The following is a 20,908-nucleotide window of genomic DNA, read 5'->3' on the forward strand; positions in this document are numbered from 1 at the left end:
CTGGGTTAACAGCTGGATTCAATAATCTTTGATCTATATCAAGCTAAATTATTTAACATGCATCACTGCCTTTGGAAAAAAAAGAAAGAAATGTCACTGTAAGCTGGAGTCCTATTTAAGAATTTTCACATATTTAAGAATGTGAAGAAATAAAGACTTTCTTACTTCCTGAGGTCTTCTGATTAGCTTTATAACCAGGTATAAACTGAAGAAAAAGTAACCCTCATCATACCCCACTGATAGAGCCACATGCACAACAAGTGCTTCAGAGAAGTTGTACAGTACACATTCTGCTTGGAAGCACCAGTGCCTTTCCATGGTGAGTCAGGCAGCGATTCACTCACCATGAGCCATAATTATATCTGAAAGTTGAACACACTGAATGGAGAAGCAGCCCAAAGCCACTGTGCATGCTCATCAGAATACACTGTGCAATGCAGACAAGCTATTATTTGCTGTAAATAAGTGGTAAATAATTACAATATCCAATAAATGTCAGATTAATTCAAATTAGCAGCAAACTTTTGTGACTTCAAACATACCATGGTTCAGTAAGGAGCATCAGTCATGAGTTCCTTTTACTAAAATGTATTTGTGGGCAAGTTATTAAGAGAATAATTTTAAAAAATCAGAAAAGAAACAGGCAATGGAATTATATTCGAGACACTAAATGTAGCCAGTTTGCTGCTCAAGTCTATCCATTGCCTACTGGTTTTCTAGTGTCATGAGAACAACAAAGGAACAACACACACCCCTTAAATCCACTAGCATAAACTTTCCAAGTTTAAGAAAACAGCCAAGATATTTGAGTGACATTCAGCTGTCTCAGGATTAGGCCTTCAGCCACATCAGATTGCAGAGAGGACTTCCACAGAGCACTGAGGATTTCTGGACTGATCTGTTTTCATGGGATCCTCAGACTTCAAGTTCTTGCAGCACTGTTGTGATCTGGAAAAATCCTTTCCAGAGCTGACTTTGAGACATGTGGGTTTCTGTGCTCACAGTATTACAGAAAGGAAACAAAACATGAGGGATGACTACAGAAATAAACATTAATGGTTACTATTAGGATAATTTTGCTTCAGTTAGAATGAACAAGTCAACAATTATACAGGAAAAATTAGCTTTTATTAAAAATGTTTAGTAATAAGCAATGATTTTCCAAAATTGTTTTAACTTACTAAACCTAAACATACAAAGTCAGAAGCAAACATGAAATTGCTTGGTTAAAATCTTATTGAAGGTTAACTTGTCAGTAGTTCTATTAGATTTCCTGCAAGGCTTGCTTTTAAAATATCTTATTTATTGTTCTATTGGCTTTCCTTTACAGAGATGCTCATCCTCCAGTAGAGATGTGTAGTCAACAACATGGATGATTTGATTCATTTATATAAATAGAGGAAAGAAAAAATAAGTTGCATCCATCTCTGAGTACAATGTTAATGCTTGCAGAGGATTCAGAGGTCCATATGCTGGCTGCTGAAGCCCAAGGCAGCTCTTACTCTGACTGCAGCTTGCACCACACCAGAATGGCAACATACTAATTTCATATCAATTTATGAAAGTATTCTTTGGTCACAAACATCCTGTACCTACCCAGTTTACAGTGCACCGGACACTATTTTCACCTTTTTAAGCAGCTTATTTTATTTGTTTTATTCATTGCATTCAGATTTTCCTCATGCATGTATATTCCATTTCTGTGTGTATGCATGTGCACAAAGTCTGAGTTGTTTCTATGCAGACACATCAGGATAGAAAAAAAGGATGTCATTTACCTTCTGATAGCTTTCAGATGTCAGACTGCAACAGCTCTAGTCTAAAATAGCCTTTTATTAGAGTTCCTCGGGATACACAGTTCATCTTTAGGGTACCACATTACTGAAGTTTTCAGAATACACAAAATAAGAAATTAGTGATCCTTTTTTATTAGTGTGTATTACACTGTTAAGCCACATTATTCAAACTCAAAGTCTTAATTTTGGTGTGAGAAGTTAAAGATTGAGTATGGGAAAATCTGGCTGCTGAGGATGCAGGTAAGAGTGTCTAGACAATGACACTTTGCTTAAAAGGCACACCAAGAAAAGGCAAGCTAGGTTCCTCTCCTGATGGTTTAAACCTGTTCTATATTTTCTCTTTAATATAGATATGAACATATATGTGTGTATATCTATAAAAATCAATGTATGCACACACACCTTTGAGCTTTTGAGAACAGAAAGTTCAAGAAGTAGAAATTACTTTAAATAAATAAGAACCATAGTAATAGGGGGAAGTTGGTGCTGTCATTTTTTTCCTGCATTATGATTATAATCTAATGACACAGCAATATGTTTATACCATTTTTTACTTTACATCATTTAGTTCTATAAATGTGAGGCATAGGACTACCAGGTGCATTTTATCTTGCCTAAAGTAATTTTTATGGATCTTCTGTGTTCTTGCATTTTCACAAGGAGTGCTCACTGCTCTAAGCAGTATGAAGAGAGGTGAGGATAAGGATGTTCTAATAATCACAACTGAGATTTATTTGCCTCTAGGGTTTACATGTCAGAGCGCGGTGTGCATGCAAACACACAGAGAATGACAAGGACAGCGATGGCTGTATACGGCTCAAACCCAAGTACTGGTACCAGCATGGCTGTAGAATGCTGATCTGTAAGAACTTTTTGTTCCCACTGGCATAAGCTTTGTGACATAACGCATCATTTCCAAAATTGGCACTATTCCATCTAAATGGTCCACATATGTTGACAATTAATGTTAAGAGGTATGAGATGATTACTAACTTCCAGAAAATGTTTAACAGAGAAGATGCCCATACAGTAGTCACCATTAAAAGTTTAACAGCTGAAGGCTGAATGTAAAGATCTTTTCAGCTGTATGGTTTAAAGAAGTATGACTATCACAGTGAAGTTATTTACATACAAGGCAACGATAGTAAAGATTTCAATAGAGAACACAGTAGATTGTTCAGAGAGTGGATCACATTTTCCGCGAAGTCGGAAATATTTCTTACAACGTTGTAAATTCTACCAATAGACATTCCACAACATAAACCAGACAAGAACTTATAAAAAGTTATTAAGAGCTTGGTCCTGCATTTCTGAGTCCCCAAAATCTACCAACAGAAGACTATAGAATTTTGAATGTTTAGCAATTGCAGGACAACCCCCCCAGAACACTATTAAATGTTGCTTCTTTTCTATACTTATTAAATATAAGTATTCCATTTATTTTCTTTGGTTTTTAAATTACTATCCCTTTGTAGCTACAATATGAAAACAAACAAACCCCAAAGCTCTAATAATTCCCCTCTCCCCTCAAAAAAGTGATTAAAAAACCCCAAATGAAACAAAAAACATATCCAGAAAGTGTAGCTGTTACTTCATTATAAAACTACCGTGCAAAATAGAGGTTTATACTGGTCAGAACTGCAATAGCAACTGGAAGTTTACACTTAAAGAGTGACTGTAAGTATTGCTTCTCCTGAATAACAAAAATTAAAACTGATTAGGCACTTGTTTTCTTGTTTAATGACAGCTGACTCAGTGTGCGTACAAATGACATAAATCCTCTCTCAAAGAATGCTCTGTAGTGTAACAACTGTTCTGTCCCTGATTCAGGAGAGCAGAAAAACATGTGCCTATTACTTACTTGATTCCTAAATTTTACTGCTATGAATGGGCTGGATACATGTTCAAGTGCTGTCCTGAATCAGGATACGTATTGAATTTGGAGTTTTAAAAGGTAATACAGTGGTGAGCAGCTTTTTATTATACTACAACAGCAAGTTTATCTAATTTGACTCTGCTGTCCACAATATTATCCTACTACTTCCCAACAGAAAACAGGCATAAAATAAATAGGATAACCAAAGATTACATAATAAATATGCTACTATGTGGGAGAAAAATACATTGCAATATAAGGCTCGGTAGTGTTGCACAATCAAGAAAATATTCCAGGTGCTCCAAAACACAGTTCCCAATGTACAACACCAAGTTACCACTACACACCTGAAAAAGATTGGGAAGTAACAGATTAAACTTCTATTACATTAAACATCTGAAAATGCAAACAAGTAGTAAAGTGTTTTGCTGCCTTTGCAGAACACCATATGAATATTCTTGACTGCTGAAATTGTCACTGCTCGTGAAGGAAAATGTAACAGATTGGATTTTTGAAAACTCTCATAATCTAATTCCTTCTGACTTACAAAGTTACCAGTGTCCACAGTGACTCCTAGTATTATGTCTGAAAGGAAAACAAACTCAGAAATTTTGCTGCCTCCGTTTCTTTGCATCCATTGCATCTAGGATAGGTTGCCTCTTTGCAGTGTACCTCTGACGAAGCTCCTCAATTTCTCGTTCCATCATAGGGTCCAAAGCCTTTAATCTCATCTGCAATTCTTCTAAACTCAGATTTTTTAACTGCAAAACAACCAAACAAAAAACAATTCCACAAAATATATTAGAAACTGTTTTCAACAAAAAAGAAAATCATTGCCTTTCATAATAAGCCTTTAATTTACAGCTGCAGAGTTTTTACACACTTGGAATGTATATACATGTATATATAACTGTTGATAAAGCCAAAAGCCTTAGTGTGCTCCACCATAAATAACAGCCAATGAAAGCAAACACACGTAGTACATTTAACTGAAAATTAAAAAAAAATACAGGACTGTAGTTTAACTCATTAGGCTGAAAAAAGCATGCCACAGAATACAAACATATATATATATATACTCACATATATAACTTATACTGCATAATCAAGTACTTCTTATTGAACTTCATATAGAAGCCTGAAAAATACACTGCTGCTCTAAGTAATACTCTTGAGAGATACTTAGGGGTACTTTCTGATAAGAAGAACAAGGCACCTTCCTCAACAGACTGCTGTCACAACTACTCAAAACAACTGCTAACAGTGTTTTAAGTAATATATTAAATAATTTCCTGAATTCATGGGAGGTTACCTTTGACCAAGTTCTTTTCTCTCAAAAACTATTTTCTCAGAATGTTTAACAGTTCATTACATTTCACTCATTACACGTGAGTGATCATACAACAGGTAAATCACTTCACTGCCTTACTTGCTGCTGCCAACAAAGGTTGGAGTCTTGTCAGATACTGGGGCATGTTGGGCACTACTGCTCCACCTGCTATTGCAAGGAATCATCTGCATTTGAAATGTGTTCTTTGTCTGGCCTATGTGTTTTTCTCCTGATGTAATTTAATGCCATTCTGCATTTCTCTTTTATTAGAATTGCCCATGTGCCATTCAGTCATATTATTCAAGAGTGTGAAAAACAGCAAATTTCAAATAGCACATATAATTTCCTCTTACAAAAGGGATAATCTTTATTTTGTTTGCAAATACTCTAATATTGCAAACAAGCACACTACCTAACTCATGGGTTAAAAAAAAAATTCTGAATCAACTACCAATGAGTCAATACTTCATTCATGAATCTAGGGCAGACTTCTATCAACACAATCTGATCTGTTTTCTCTGAGGAATTAACTGCTACTTTTGATCTTTATTTTTATCAGCAATTGAGGCATATAAATTAGCAACACATACTGCTACATACAGTCCAAACCTCAGCATTATGACTTCTAACAGACCACACTGCACATAGTAAACAAATTATTTAAGGTCATAATAAAGAGAGTGGGCATATCAGAAATGCATAACAGAGCATATGGAAAAGACGCACATTTTCATGGGACATCATTTTAACCATAAGGTTCCTAATGAAGAAGAGAATTAAACCCCACATGTCAAAATATCTTCAAGGACCAAAGATCCCAAGATCTGTATGAGACTTCAGATGTGCTCAGCAATGTTGGTCTTACAGAATCACAGAATATACCAAGTTGAAAGGGACCCACAAGGATCATCAATGTCCAGCTCCTGGCCCTGCACAGTACAGCCCCAAGAACCACATCAGGTGCCTGGGAACATTATTCAAATGGTTCTTAAACTCTTTCAGGCTCAGTACTGTGACCACTTCCTTGGGGAGCTGTTCCAGTGCCCAAGCACCTCTTGTATGAAGAACATTTTGAAATGTCCAACCTAAACCTCTCAGTGACACAACTTCAGGCCATTCCCTCGGGTCCTGCCACTGGGCACCTCAAAGAAGAGATCAGTGCCTGCTCCTCCTCTTTCCTTCATGAGGAAGCTGTAGATGGCAATGAGATCTCCCCTCAGTGTCCTCCAGGCTGAACTGACCAAGTGACTTCAGATGTTCTTCACATGGCTTCCCCTCCAGACCCTTCACCACCATCTTTGTTGCCCTCCTTGTGACACTTTGCCCTCCCTTGCTTTCTCCGAAAGACTTTTCTCCTTATGAAGGAAAGAGCTGCCTCGCAAGGCATCAGATATCATCCATTTTAGTGCACTCCTCCCATTTACATATAGAAAAAAGACGGGGGAAAGGAATTCCTCAGTCACCAAGACTTCTGCAGAAAAAGACCTTTTCATTTTCAGAGGAAGAAAAGATTAAAAGCCTGCACTATTCTATTTAATTTTTAGCTCACTGATATATGTAACTGGCATATGATGCACTTTTCTGTGAAGATACTCTCTTAGAGGAGTTAAGTGTCAAAGATTTTAAGTATAATGGGAAGAGATGTCAGTGCCAACTCCACTGCTTAACTGATCCCAACACAGCACAGATGAGAGGAGCAATAAACCCACGTGTGACAGGAATAATGTATTTAGCACGTGTGACAGGAATAATGCACTTGGGGCTCCACAGACCAGCAAATGCCTAAGGCAGACACTGAATAATCTCATGCGTATGTTTTGTGAGAACTGCCAGTGATGAAGTCCCTACCCACTCTTGGCCAGTCTGGACAGCCACTTATTCTCTCTCAGTCACCACTGTAGACAATAGGCTTAAGCTGCACAGAATAGACTCCATCTGATGTAATTACATAATTATTCTGCTCTGAAAAACATTTTTTCATAAATTAGCAGAGAAGAATGTGGTGGGTGAGTTTTTATTTAAATTTCAATCAAGAAACTGAGCCAGCAAACAGAATTAACTACTCTTTAAAGATCACAGACAGCTGGGATGAATATTAAAATATAAAGAAAATTAATTTTTTAAGCCAGAGACCAAGAATCTTTCAGAATTATCTCAGACACATCTCCCAGGAGAGCCATATAGCCACAGTACTCATCTATTTGAACAGCTGATACCCAGGACATAAAAAAGAAGGAAGTGGCAGAAAACAGAAGAGTTAGGAAGGTCTCACCTATCTAACATCAGATGAGAAAACCACTTAATCAGCCACAGCTGAATCTGGGAAATTATGTATGTGCGTCTGGGCACATACGTTTCCTTGGCAAATTAAAAAATATATTTCTTTGACTTCTGTCTGTGCTATAGGTATTACCTCACAAACCCTAAAAGCCTGCAATAATCCAGACACTTAATGCAACAGCAAATATATCAAATAAGATGTGTAGAAATATCTCAAACAAGATATTTCATTACTCCTATGTAATTTATTGCCCTGCACGAATAAATATTTTGGTTCAAATTCTTAAAGCAATAGAGCTCAGTGTTCACTTACTTCCACTTGCAAACAGTTTGCAATTTAAACTGCCATAAATAATCCACCAAGTAGCTCGCGGCAGTAACTACTGAGGCTACTGGCATTAATGGGAAGGGAGAGGGAAGCATTCAGCAGCACAAGCTACAGGAATTCAGAAAGGCTTTAAATTTTATTTCAGTAGCTTTTAAAAAGCTGTTAACTGTAACAAATTGTTACAATTACAATTGTAATCAGGATAGCATTTGTGTGATAATAATAGATAATTCCATTTCTGCCTCTCCACATAATGGACTGAATCACGTCCTTTCAGAGATCAAACACCCACAACCACACAAGAGACATCAATTAGTGTCAGGATGGGCCACTTCCAAGACAGAGGTATTAATGGAGTTTCTGGTAGCAGCGTTTGCCTTCACTGGGACCCTTTATTTCCCATTTAGGAAATCACACTTGGGATTTCAGAAAGCAATAGTCCAAACTCCAACTTACAATGCCACACACAAACACAGCCTTTTAGAGTGAATACACTTACCCAGTTTTCCAGAAGAAAGATAAGGTGTACAATGATAAAACTTTTCTCCTAAAAGATGTATTTGTTAACCTAATCATTAAAGAGAGCTACAATCCAGAAGAGAAGCAAATCAAACAAGGAAGTCAAACCATGCCAGAGCCAGATGACATTAAATAATTTCTCCTCAAAGCTAATGTATTCTCAAGACACAATCACAGACAAAGAAGCCTCACTGAAATTCTCTACTTTGCTAGAGCAAGGGAAATCAACTTTGCTTATGAAGAGAGCAGACAACAGTCATCCTTATGGGACAAAAGCTCCCAGTGCGGCAAACTGAGTGCCAGCAGCTCCTGCCTCCACCTACTCCTCTCCCTGATCCAGGGAGAAAACCTGGCAGTAGGCAACCTTTCAGAAAGGAGTTCCATTGACCTAAGTTCCCAAGTGGCTGAAATACCTTTCAGCAGCACCAACCTAAGATGGGACAAATAGAATAAAAACTTCTAACTAACTACAAAAATAACTAACCTTCTAACTAACTAACCTTCTAACTGAACAACAATTTTCAGTTATAATCTTCAGAAAAGCCAACTCAGCCACACACTTGGGAGACCAGTAAGTCTGGAAACTTAGTATACTTTATCTCAAACTTCCAGCAAATGGGACACCAATCATTAAACTCCTCGTTGCTCATTTTTCAACTTATTTGTAATAGGTTAGAAGCTTTTCCAGGAAATGCCATATGTAGATGTTAAAAAGGAGCACAGATAAGGAATCGTTAGCAAGCTTTTTTTAGTGTGACTGTCCTCGTTATGCTGGGATACAGTAAAAATCCAAAAGTTGAGGCAGCTCCAGGCATGAAGTGTTCCAGTTGCCATCAGAGCACAGGTCAGAGCTACAAGCGCTCCACAGACAGGCGTGCTGCCCTTGTGTGAAGGTGGTAGGAGCCACTGCTGATCACACCAGGGGTTTAAAATAATCCAGCATGATCAAAGGTTTGTTGAATACAGTGCAAATTAGCAAGTCATCAGAAGAACACTTCCTATTGTAGTGGGCTGACCCTGTCTGGGTGCCAGGCACCCACCAAAGCTGCTCTGTCACTCACGGAAGTGGACAGGAGAGAGAAAATGTAACAAAGATTCATGAGCTGAGATAACATCTGGGAGAGACCACTCACCAAATTCTATCATGGGCCAAACAGAACTGAATTTGGGACACTAATTAAATTTACTTCTAAAAAAATCAGAGCAGGATAACAAGAAGTCAATTGGACTTCTGTTAAAACACCTTCTCTCTGTTAATTGGGCTGTAAAAACACCTTCCCTCCACCCCTCCCTCCTTCCCCCACCAGTGGAGGGAGACAGGGAATGCAGGTTTTGATCAGTTTATCATATGTTGTTTCTGCTGCTGCTCAGGGAGTTATCCTTCTGCTGCTCCAGTGTGGGGTCCCTCCCATGGGAGACAGGCATTCATAAACTTCCCCCATGTGAGTCCATCCCATGGGCATCAGTCTGCACAAAGTGCTGCAGTGTGAGTCACTCTTCCATGAGGTAAAAGCCTTCCAGGAGACAGGCTTCTCCAGCATGGGTCACACACAGGATCACAAGTCCTGGCAGGAAACCTGCTCCAGCATGGGCTCCTCTCTCCACAGGTCTGGAGGTCGCCACCAGGAGCGAGCTCCAGCACAGGTCTCCCACAGATTCCCAGATCTCTTTCCAACATCCAAGTGCCCTCCATTGGCTGCAGGTGGATCTCTGCATCACCATCTACCTCTGTGAACTGTAGGGGCACAGTCACCTCACCAGAGGCTGCAGGGGAACCTCAGCTCTGGCACCTGGAGCTGGAATCTCCTCTCTCACTTCTCCCCTGACTTTGGTGTCTTCAGAGTTGTTGCTCCCACATAGTCTCACTCTGCTCGTCTTTGGCCACAATTGCCACAGGCAATACCTTTTTTTCCCCTTCTTAAATATGTTATCACAGAGGCGTTACCACCATTCCTGACTGGCTCGGCCTTGGCCAGCAGCAGGTCCAGAGCTGGCTGGCACTGGCTCTGCTGGACATGGGGGAAGCTTCTGGCAGCTTCTCACAGAAGCCACCCAGCTACCAAAACCTGGCCACACAAACACAATACACCTATGCTAAAAACATTTTTACTCTGGTCATTACTGGTTTCAGGTGATTGGTTTTTTTACCAATCCTCAGTTTCCTCAGTGAGACACAAGGAACTTTTCCCTCACATAGTGATGCACTCACCTCCCAGAACCAAACTTCTGCAAACAAAGTTACTTTTTTTGTCTTTTGGTCTAACTTCTTGCATCCCATATGGACCAGGTTCATTTGGATCACTATTTCCAGCAAACCAAAGAATAATTACTTGCAATCAATACTACTGCCTGCAGGAGGACCCACACTGTATCTTATATAATTCTTTTACAATCCTCATCAAATCATACTGATGAAAACTCTGGCCAAAAGGGACACCTGGAAAATAGGTGTGCATTCCTGTCTACAGACCTGAGTTCTGAGCAACAGGCTCAGAAGGAAGGAGATAAAGTACAATCAAAAACGGACTCTCAGAAGTCGTGAAGTCAAAGAGCAGAATGCAAATCCTGACTGCTGGATTCCACATGTGGCCAGCACAGGAGCCAGAAGGATGGACCAAGTATCTGAGATACCTGGTGATGCTTGCAGTCCATGGATTTAGGTGAGGGGGTCTGGAACTCAACAGCCACACTTGGCTAACTCATATCTATAGCCATCCAAACTTTTCAGGGGGCGGAAGCCCCAAGTTGTGGTGGATGTAGAACACTATAATCTTAATCCATTCTGGACAGTAAGAGAGGTAAATAAAACCTCCATGCCAATAATGTTTTCAATAAGATAAAAGTAGATTTCATTATTAATTACATAATGCATGAGTTACCATTGCAAACTTCCAGTCTATCAAAAGTAAAATATGAAATACTGTTATTATTAAGCTGGTGCAACAAAAACAAGCAAATGCATTTTCAGGGTTTAAATTGTTAAGAAAATAGATATTCAACCAGAAAGTAACCTCCATCAAGTTTGTTGCATTTACTTGAAAAAACAAATTCTTCCTAGCAACTGCTTAAATGAATCTTACATACAACATGGCTATTAGGAGTCTTTGATTAAAAAAATATGGATAGTTAATACTGTATTCTGAATAATCTATTTTCCCATCTGCTAGCAATTGCTACAGTATGAATTGTCAACAGAATGGCTAACAACAGCTATTGCATCAATGGCAATTGCAAAATGGGATCGGCCATAGCACCTTCTAAGATTTAACCAGTGCATATCTTGGATTGTCTTTGTGTTAGTGGTTTAAGGTAACAGAAACTTTTCTGTCCAGCTGTTCACTTCCCTCTGTCAAGTAAAGTTTTCTTTTCTCTAGTGGAATGAGCTCCACTTCAAACTCCTTTTTTTTACTGGTATAAAAAGTTAAACTTGAGTCAGAATCCAAAAGGTACAAGGTGGGCCTTTCTGCCCAATTTATCTCTACTATGAATTCACACTCAAAATCTGTGAATCTCACCAATGAAAACATTGTCAAACGTTTGTGTGCAAGGAAATACTCCCCAGCTACTGCTGTCTGTTCAGCTGCTTCCATGCAGCAACAGGAGAACTGCTTTATGTTTGCTTACACAGCAAATCCTGCTGACCCTGCCTAAGCAGTGCCAGGTGAGGAGGAGCTGTCTCAGGCACCCACTGGCCACACAGCAGAGCTCTGACTTGCTGCCATCCCCACCCCTGCTGTCACTACAGTGAGCAAATCAGTCTCAAGAAAAACTGGGATGGGGAATGGAATGAGAGCATTTATTTCAGGGTGTCTGAAGAGCAAGAATGCTTGTTGCAGTGCATGAAGTTATACAAATAAAAAAAGGACCTTATTTACTGTAACAATTTATAGGAGAGAATGACTGACAACTGTTGAAACCAAAGTTCATTTCACAGGACTGCAGTTACCTTAAGCATCTTGGGGGATAAAATAAGCATATAAGAGAAAATTAAAGAAAGAGAAGTTAATGTATTTTTTAAATGTTTTTCTAGGGATAAAATTGTATTTAACTTCTCCACTATTAATTCCTATTTTCACTAATAGAATTCTCCCTGCTCTAACATTAAAGCTGAACATAATTTTAGCAACACAAAGCTAAATCTTAGTCAGTACCATCAATATTTTTCAGCTCTAGGAGACTTTTATCAGCTTCATACAAAGTGACATTTCAACAGAAATCACTAGGAACCAAACAAACTTTTCTGTAGCATTAGTTCATACTGTCATTTGCATGTTTTTTTGCATAGCGCCCAGGGCTCTCCTTTGAGCACATTAAATACTGCCAGTACTAAAATTCAAAAATCATGAGCTGAGTCATTTATTTTCATTAAACTATCCCTAAAATAAGATTCCTAAAATAAGATGTTTTTAAGAGAAGGAAAGTGTATTTTTATTTTCCATTCATTTCTAAGTCATCAGGATGCAAATTAAATATTTCTGCAATTAAAAAAGCTAAAAAGCTCAGAGGAAAAAAAAACTAGTAGTCAAAAACTTCAATGAACAATCCTGATTATTGGAACTGAAATCTAAGGAAAAGCATAGCTTATCATGAACAACAAGGTAAAAGTAGCAATAATGTCTGTTGCAATATTACCCAGTTCCTGCCAAAACAGTAAGGCAGTGTGCATTGATGCTTTATCATATCCTAAGCATTTCAAATATAGTTTATGTCAGTTTTACCTACTATAGCATGTGGTATTCTTGGAGCTATTAGGCATATAGTTTTCACTAAAACAAATAAAGCACCATGAAAGAGTCTGAACATGGGGAAATAAACTGAAGGAATGTATCTCAAAAACTCTGTAGCCAGTAAACTTCCATTATAAGTACCTTCAAGATCAAATCTTTAGCATCTCATAGAAAATGTAAAAAATAAATGTAAGTGTACAGAAGGAAAAAAGCCCTACCAATCTCTCTTTCCCATGCCATTTACACAGGGTGTGTTGTTACACATGCTAGGGTCTACTGAAGCATGACACTTTATTTTGCTATCACCTTCTCTTTAGAATTTCATCATCCATCACAGACATTTTAAACATTACTTTTAGAGTATCACAGGCAAAAATTCACAGTTTGGAATCCCTTAGAGAAAATCTTGGTGGCTTTTTATATACTGTGATTTTCTATACTAGGAATCTCAAGTTTAATTGTAGTTTGTCCTGAAGACTACTACAAATGTTTACAGAAGCTTCCAACAGAGTAAATAAGCTAAAGATGAGGAAAACCACTCCATCTGGATACTCACCATGCTGTTTAAACTTCATTGCAAATATATCTACACAGTGTTGATGGCAAAGTAGTTACTACACCTGATCTAAAAATATCAGGATTTCCCCCCCAGTCCCTTCTGCTTTTGGAGAAAGAAAAAAAGCAAGGGAAGAAAAAAACCCCAAAATAACACCCAAAACATCCTTTCAAATATTACCAAGCAAAGATATAAAGATTTAAAAGGAAGAGGGACTCTCTATTCAAAGCTCTTAGCGTAGCAAGTAAGTAGCATCAAAAAGTTAAAAGCACTTTATCTTTATTAATCTAGCTCTCCAGGGCAAGTGCTTGTAAATAATCTTTCATCCTGTGCTCAGCTATCAGCAGGTATCTTACAGTGTCCTTGAAATATCACATTTCAGCTACTGCAGCTGTCATTCAGCATCATAAGCCCAAATGTTGCCCTCATATTCAAAAGTTTTTGCAAGTTAAATCACTGCCTCCCTGACTTCTGATTTTTCCATGAAAAGAGCATGAAAAAATACTCAGAAAAGAACAGTATTTTTTTTTGTAAAATTCTACTCATCTACACATAAATGCACCCTGTATTAAGAACAAAGATCTAAGCTATTAGGGATGAGAAACATTTAAAAAACGGCATTTTTTTAAAACACCAAAACACTGTGAAGATAAATTAAAAAATGAAAGATGCACCTAGTTTTGCTAAAGTATGTTGTAAATACAAAAATATAGTGAAAAGTAAAGACATAAGGAACTTGAAGTAGAAGCCCTGAGGTTAAAAAAAGCTGTATTAAAAATCTATAAATTCATTGAATACATAATGATGTATTTTAAAGCTATTTTTCCTCAATAGTCCATTTAAGATTACTTTTTAAATAGAAATAAAAATGGAAACTGCTTTAACAGTGAGTTTTGACACACAAGGCATGCACAACAATAACCCTCAGAATGAGAAAAGCATTTAACCTGAAGAGCAAATGCAAGAGGCTAAAAGAATTTTAAACATCAAACCTTAGCATCCTACTGAGGGATAATACAAGTGAATCCCAATCTTCTGAGAAGCATAAAAGGTTGATACTCAAAACTAAACCAACAAAACTAAATATTCCTAACAGGAAAAGTCTGTTGGAAGAGACACTCAACCCCCAAACCCAAAATGCACATGCGAATTGCTATCTTATTTGCTGGGAAACCTTGACTTAGCTATACTCTTTATAAGGAAGAAAATTCAGTTTAGTTTAGAACAGCTAATTTAGAAAGGACCTAGGAATAACAAATTATTTTTAATAAATGTAAAAATTACAGACATACTGTTTGCTGGGGTTTATTTCATGCAGAAAGCTTTCTGGAAGTCTTCCTATAGTGAAAAAACTCAGGGCAATTTATGAGCAACAAATGCCAGGTTTATTAATCACTGGAAGAAGGAAGAAAATACAGTAAATGCAGCAAAAAACTCCCAAGAAAACTGAGACATCAGTTGAAAGAGGCCTGCAAAACCTCAGAAACTGTGGAATCTGAACTTGCAGCAATTCAATAAAGACTGGGCTAAGGAGAAAGATTTAACTGAGCTGTTCATCTCAGTTAGCAGGGAGGAGAACCCTGCCTCAGGAAGGCCTGCAGGTTACCACCTCGGGAGAGGGATTGGAGGAGGATGACAGCCGCGCACACCGAGCTTGCTTAAACAGCAATACACAGCCCATGGATGCTGCACACAGGGACTGACTGCAGTGAACTGCAAAGGTAGAATCAAGCACCTAGCCTGTAGCATCCTTGCCAGATAGCACCAAGCTTTCTTTTATGTACAACTTAAAAGAGCAAAGAGAAGCACTTTTGGCTTTTAAAGAATGTGTCTCAGTCCACAGTTCCTCAAAAATTCTTTATTCCTTCCTCAAACATTTTCTGGAAATCCTTTTTCCCCTGCCAGAACTATGTGACTACTGTTTAATTTGATGTGGTTCACAGTATTTAGCTTGATGTGGTTCACAGTTTTCCTAAAAGCTTTGGGTGCCCAATAGCAGCATCCTGGCCTACAGCATACCCAAAGGGGAATGGTACTGTTCCGCTCCTGCATGGCATGCAGCAGCTTCCTGAATCACAGGGGGTGGAGATCTCATCTGCTGATGGAAGTTTTAGTGTTATGAAAATTGATTAACATTGTTCAGGCTTAAGGACTGAGCAGATTTTAAAAAATCTCTTTACACCAAAACAATAGTTTATTAACTGTTTCCAATGCTGCCTTCCATTGAAGTCCTATCTATAAAGCATACCAATCAAGCACTACAGAGTTTCAGCTGGTTCATTAAGGTGGATTTGGTTTCTCTTCTGTCAAAATGCACCAGCCCCATACTTGGAAAACACATAATAAATAAACACTATCAATGAACCTGATGAAATCCACTGTATGATGGGCTAAATCTAGCAGACATCGACTGGTTTGCTTTTAATCCAGACTAAATTAAATCTAAAATAAGTGAACAAATTCAGAAATGGATAATCTATTAATAACACCACTTAGGTAGCAGCTTTTAAAGATTATACAGTATCTCTTATTTTACAAACATGTAGTAGACCACTCCATTGCAAATAATATACTAAAAAAAATCCTGAAAATACAGAACAAGATAATCACTGATAATCTGTCCTGTCAACACAAATTAATCAAGAGTTCCATGTACCAACATACAACAAAAAGCAACACTAAATAAAAAAGAACAGACCACTCATTTTAATGAACAAGAAATCCAGGGAATCTAGACACTGAACAGTACACTTAACCATAATCTAAATCTAGTCTCTAAAACACAATCCACCTTTGTGAGAAGTATGATGCTCACCCTCCATGAATTTAGAAACTACAGTTATTCATTAAGATTCAACAATTCAGTGGCATATTCACTTACTGAGTCCAGAACTGCCAAAATCATGTGCCAAAGAAATATTTTATTATCAAACATTTTGTCTGTCACTCAAACATTAGTGCAATCAAGCCAACAATTAGCACAGCTCTTTCTTACCTTCACAGAACTCCCTCCTAGGAAGATCTACAGAGTATTTATCTATTTGCCTTCTCACAGACAACTGAGCAACACTAGTTTATTTAGTTAGGTTTCTCATAATCTGCAGATATAGTTTTGACTCACTACTCAAGGCTAACAGGTACTGTACAAGCTTTTGTGCCAACACTGTTCATGAACCCCCATTCAAATTTAGAGTGCTCACTACTCCCCTTCTGCACCTCTGGAGCGAATGATGATGATGACATAGCCCAAACTCAGGAATGGTACAAGCTCTGCAAACCCTCATCATGTGAAACACATCTCAGTAGAATCTTTCTGGCCTCTCTGCTAATGTTCCAATCCATCTCTGGAATGATCATCTAGGGTTCAACTAAGGGCTCCATTTTCTAGATTTAAAAATCCATAAAGAAAAAGAAAATAATAATAAAATCTTTTCCATTGCATAGTATATCAACAATGAAAACACTGGTAATGTTCAAGTGCAGAACATTGGTAAACTTCTAGTGTCTATGGCTTCTAGTCTAGATCCCTCTCAAGAAAAACTGTTGGGAATTTCAATCCAGGTTTTAGAATTGATTTTGTGTTTACAGTTTGGAAAATGAAGTAGAACCAAAGGCATCACCTATATTAATTCCAAACTTAACTATCAGGGCAGGAAATAATGTGAACTCCCATGCAGCACATTCCTAGACATAAAAAGCATAAGAAAAATGTGAGCTAGAAAAATGCATTCCTCCAATGCAAGGTGTTAGCACTCAAACAAAATTCATGCTCAATGCAGTCAGCTGCTATACAGTTCATAGGATTAGCTTTAAATAAAATTATAATTAAAAACCAAAAAAATGTAGTTCAGTTTGCAGCGCCTTGTGAAAGCAGTTTAGTAGCTTTGACCATCTTTATAGCAGTGCCTTTCCAAAATAAAGATGAAAATACAAATTTTGAGGTTATTAAATGCCCTCACAATTTATTTAGAGTACATCACTGGGGTTTCTGCTTACAGAACATCTATTCTTCAGTCTGAATGGTATCCTGCATTTAAAGATACAACACTGAAGACAGGCAAAGTGCAAATTTATAGGACTGGTCATGTATTAAGAGTCATTGTTCAGTCTATAAGAATAAAAGAGGTTGAATAACTCCCTTATCACTGACAGATCTGATGTATATGCACGAGTTTAAACAGATGCAGGAAAAGTGTCAAAAGACTGCCTATCTGTCCTGGACTTTAAATATTAATTTACCAATGCACATGGGTTATTTCTTGTTCCAGTTATTGCACATGTCTGGATATGAACACTAGGATTTACTGTGAAAAAAAACTCTACTCTCAGAAAGATGTAAATATACAGCATACAGAATAGAATTGATACAAAAGAGAAATTCATCTTATGTGGCAGTAGGATGCAGGAACGGGAAAGGGAGGAATCAGGAGTATCTTTTTAACTTCTACATCTCATCACAAACAGAAAACAAAATTACCTCAGATATTTTAAAACCTGACATTAACATATAGGAGCAAATGTTAAGAACCTCAAAAATGTAATTATTTGAAGAATCCCGAGTACTAGTATCACCTCCCCTTGTCACCCAAAGAAAGAGATGTGTTTTCATTTGAAACTCAAATGATTTTCTGGGTACATTCTATCAGTGACAGAGAAGTTGTTTTTGGCATTAAGCCACCATCTTCTGAAAAGCTGCCATAGTTTTGAATACAAATTGCCTTGTTGAACTACACCACATATTGAGTAGTGGACCCACTAACCAATTATTTTTTCCTTGAAGAAACAGCCAGCTCAGGTCTGATGGAGGAAACACTATACTTTTTCTGCTTAATGTCTAAAAGACTTGCATTCTTCCAGTCTGAAATCGGAGTGCAATCCAAGCCTAGATGTCCCAACATCCTATCACCACAGAAATTCTGTTAGTAATTTAAGAATGCTATAGACATGAAGAAAGCAATGTCTTGTTGGCTTTTTTGACATCACTGAAAAGGTAAGGTTTTCACTATAATAGTCCTAACTTCATCTCACACACACAACTATGTGCCTGAAGTTGAAAGTACAAATACTGTATGAACTATGAGAATTCACAATGCTGTAAAATCAAATACATTAGAGAAGATTTTAAATTTTTTTTGTTGCAATGAATGTCAAATTCACCAAAGGCTCCATTAAAAGACACAAAATGCAAATAAGGACTTCGCAATATTATAAAATCCAAAACATAGGAAGAGGTATTTTAAAATAGCAACATTACCAAGTTGCATACAAAAAAATTTGTGGAACTGGTCCATCAGTTAATTTTGTAAAAGAAGTAACTGTGCTTCCATTTTCATTACTGATTCCGACTTTATACCCCATTTGCAGAAATTTTAGATTCTTGCCCATTTCAATCTCAAACCATATTCCTCTTTCCTCCATCAGTATCTCTTATTGATTTAAATACAGTCTAAGAGAAAGATCTTATTCTGTTGACTTTTAACATTAATGTCTCCAAATATCTTCCATTCTGGGAGTGTATTTATGTCATTTGATGGTCTGTATTGCACAAGGAATCCTAGTCATTATGAACTAAATGCCTACTAATCTGGTTGGTGATGATGTTGTTAGAATGCCAGTCACGATTACCAGATCCTGGCCATTAGAACAATAATAGCAAAAGAGTATTTTCAGCAATTTAACAGTTTCTCCTACTTCAACAAATGTATTCTATTTATACTTCCCTAAGTAGAACCACAGTGCATAATAAGTTGCCTAGAAGCAGCCACATTGCAAAACTACAAGGTAAATTAATTAATCACATTAATTTGCTTTATTATGCTGAAAATATTTCACCTCTTACTCACCAATATAATATCATACAATGTTTTGAAAGCAATATAATTTGAAAATTAACAGATTTGTTATTTAATGTTGCCATAACAACCACAGCAAATTGTGTAAGAAAATACCAAGCAATAAAGGATGAAATGCCATAGAAACAGATAAGAATAGAACAAGTTATGTCAGTTCTAGCCTTAAGGAAAATTTTAGGCACAGAAAAGCTCATGGACAGAATTATGAAAAGGTGGAGAAGCAGAAAAGGGCAGTTAATGTTGGAAAACTAAAAAAGTAGTTGTATGGCATAATGCCAGTGTCCTCCAACAGAGATTACATGCAGATTAGTTGAAACCTCTAAGAAAACTAAAGCACATTAGATAAAAATTCAGCACAGATTATGACAGAAACTTGTTTTACTTTTTGAAGTTTTTTTAATCTTCTGCTTATAGCAATACTGCTGCAGTTTTGCACGATACAAATAGTCAAAAGCCCTCAAAACCTGAATACAGTAATAGCTAAATTGCTGCCAGTTTTACATGGTTTTCTAAAATTCCCTCCAGCAGAAGGAACTAACAATTGACTTAGGAAGTTATGAAGGAATTCAAATGTAGGACCTATTTTCCTGTAGGTCAACCCACTACTGCACTGCATAATGAATGTAAACATGAGATGATATCATTTCATCTCTGCTCCTCACCTTTCCAACGACCTTTCAGAGAAAACATCCTGGAGACTGAATTTTGTTTAACATGGAAATCATACAGGCTGGATAATATGACGTTCCTACCTGTGAGCAAAACATCTTTAATGCATTTATTTCTCCTAAAATAAAAATATTACACAGATATCTCGATATCACAGCTGAATTCAACACACAGAGCAGTCTAATGCAAAGTTTTGTGTACAGTAAAAGAAATAATATATTTACAGCTCTTTGTTTGAAGAATTAACAAAGCCAAAATGAATCCTCTCTCTGGTGAAAATCCATTTTGGATGTTATCCACTGCCTTGAACTGAGAGTATAATCAAGGAAAGCCACTTTCTTATTACATCTCTCGTTTCAAAGAAAGACAAAAAAGCAGATGGCATCAAAATGGAGCTCAAAAATGGTATATTTAAATTTGATACAGCAAACATATGGAAACCATTATATAAGGAAGAGAATTGTTGCATAAAATGTTCAGGTGAGATGCAACTTAATGAAAGACAATCTTGGGAGCAGCATAAAAAAGGAAAGAGACTAAAGAAGCTTCATGTAACACAAAATCTGATCTAATCACAGGAGATAGCCAAAAGGGCCAGTCCTGCTGTGTGATACCCTCAGGCTACCTTACATGACAATCTACCAATTCTGCAACTGTAGGGTGAGCTGGGAGAGGGAGGAGGACAAGGGGGAGTTGGACATTTTTTGAGCATGACAAATTGACTCAGCTTGACTGATACATGGAAATAACAGAAATGAGCCAGTGTGCCCTTCTGTCATGCCTCAGTCTTTTCCTAGCTGGGTATGGGTATGCAACCCATCTGTCCCTGGCTCCAAGCCACTGAGGCCACAATCAACCTTTCAGCATGGCAAAGACAACAGCTGACTACGGGCTTCAGGCTACAACCCATCCTCCAGCACAGGTATCTACCTGGATCCCTCTTCTCAAGAGGCAAATTAGTAGTAGTAATATTGA

The 20,908-nt window shown here is 37.5% G+C and overlaps 1 protein-coding gene across 2 annotated transcripts in view; it reads right to left on the reverse strand.

The window, feature by feature from the left end:
• Positions 1 to 1,106: 1,106 nt before the first annotated feature.
• The window catches only part of STK3 (serine/threonine kinase 3), a 141,419-nt gene continuing 121,617 nt past the window's right edge, over positions 1,107 to 20,908 (reverse strand). For both annotated transcript variants that reach the window (XM_059864430.1, XM_059864440.1), the window contains exon 11: positions 1,107 to 4,433. In XM_059864430.1, coding sequence (XP_059720413.1) covers positions 4,275 to 4,433 — 159 coding nt within the window. In that variant the 3' untranslated portion in view covers positions 1,107 to 4,274. The remainder of the gene's footprint in view (positions 4,434 to 20,908) is intronic.

This window comes from Haemorhous mexicanus, chromosome 1, assembly GCF_027477595.1.
Source record: "Haemorhous mexicanus isolate bHaeMex1 chromosome 1, bHaeMex1.pri, whole genome shotgun sequence".
Lineage (NCBI taxonomy): Eukaryota > Metazoa > Chordata > Aves > Passeriformes > Fringillidae > Haemorhous > Haemorhous mexicanus.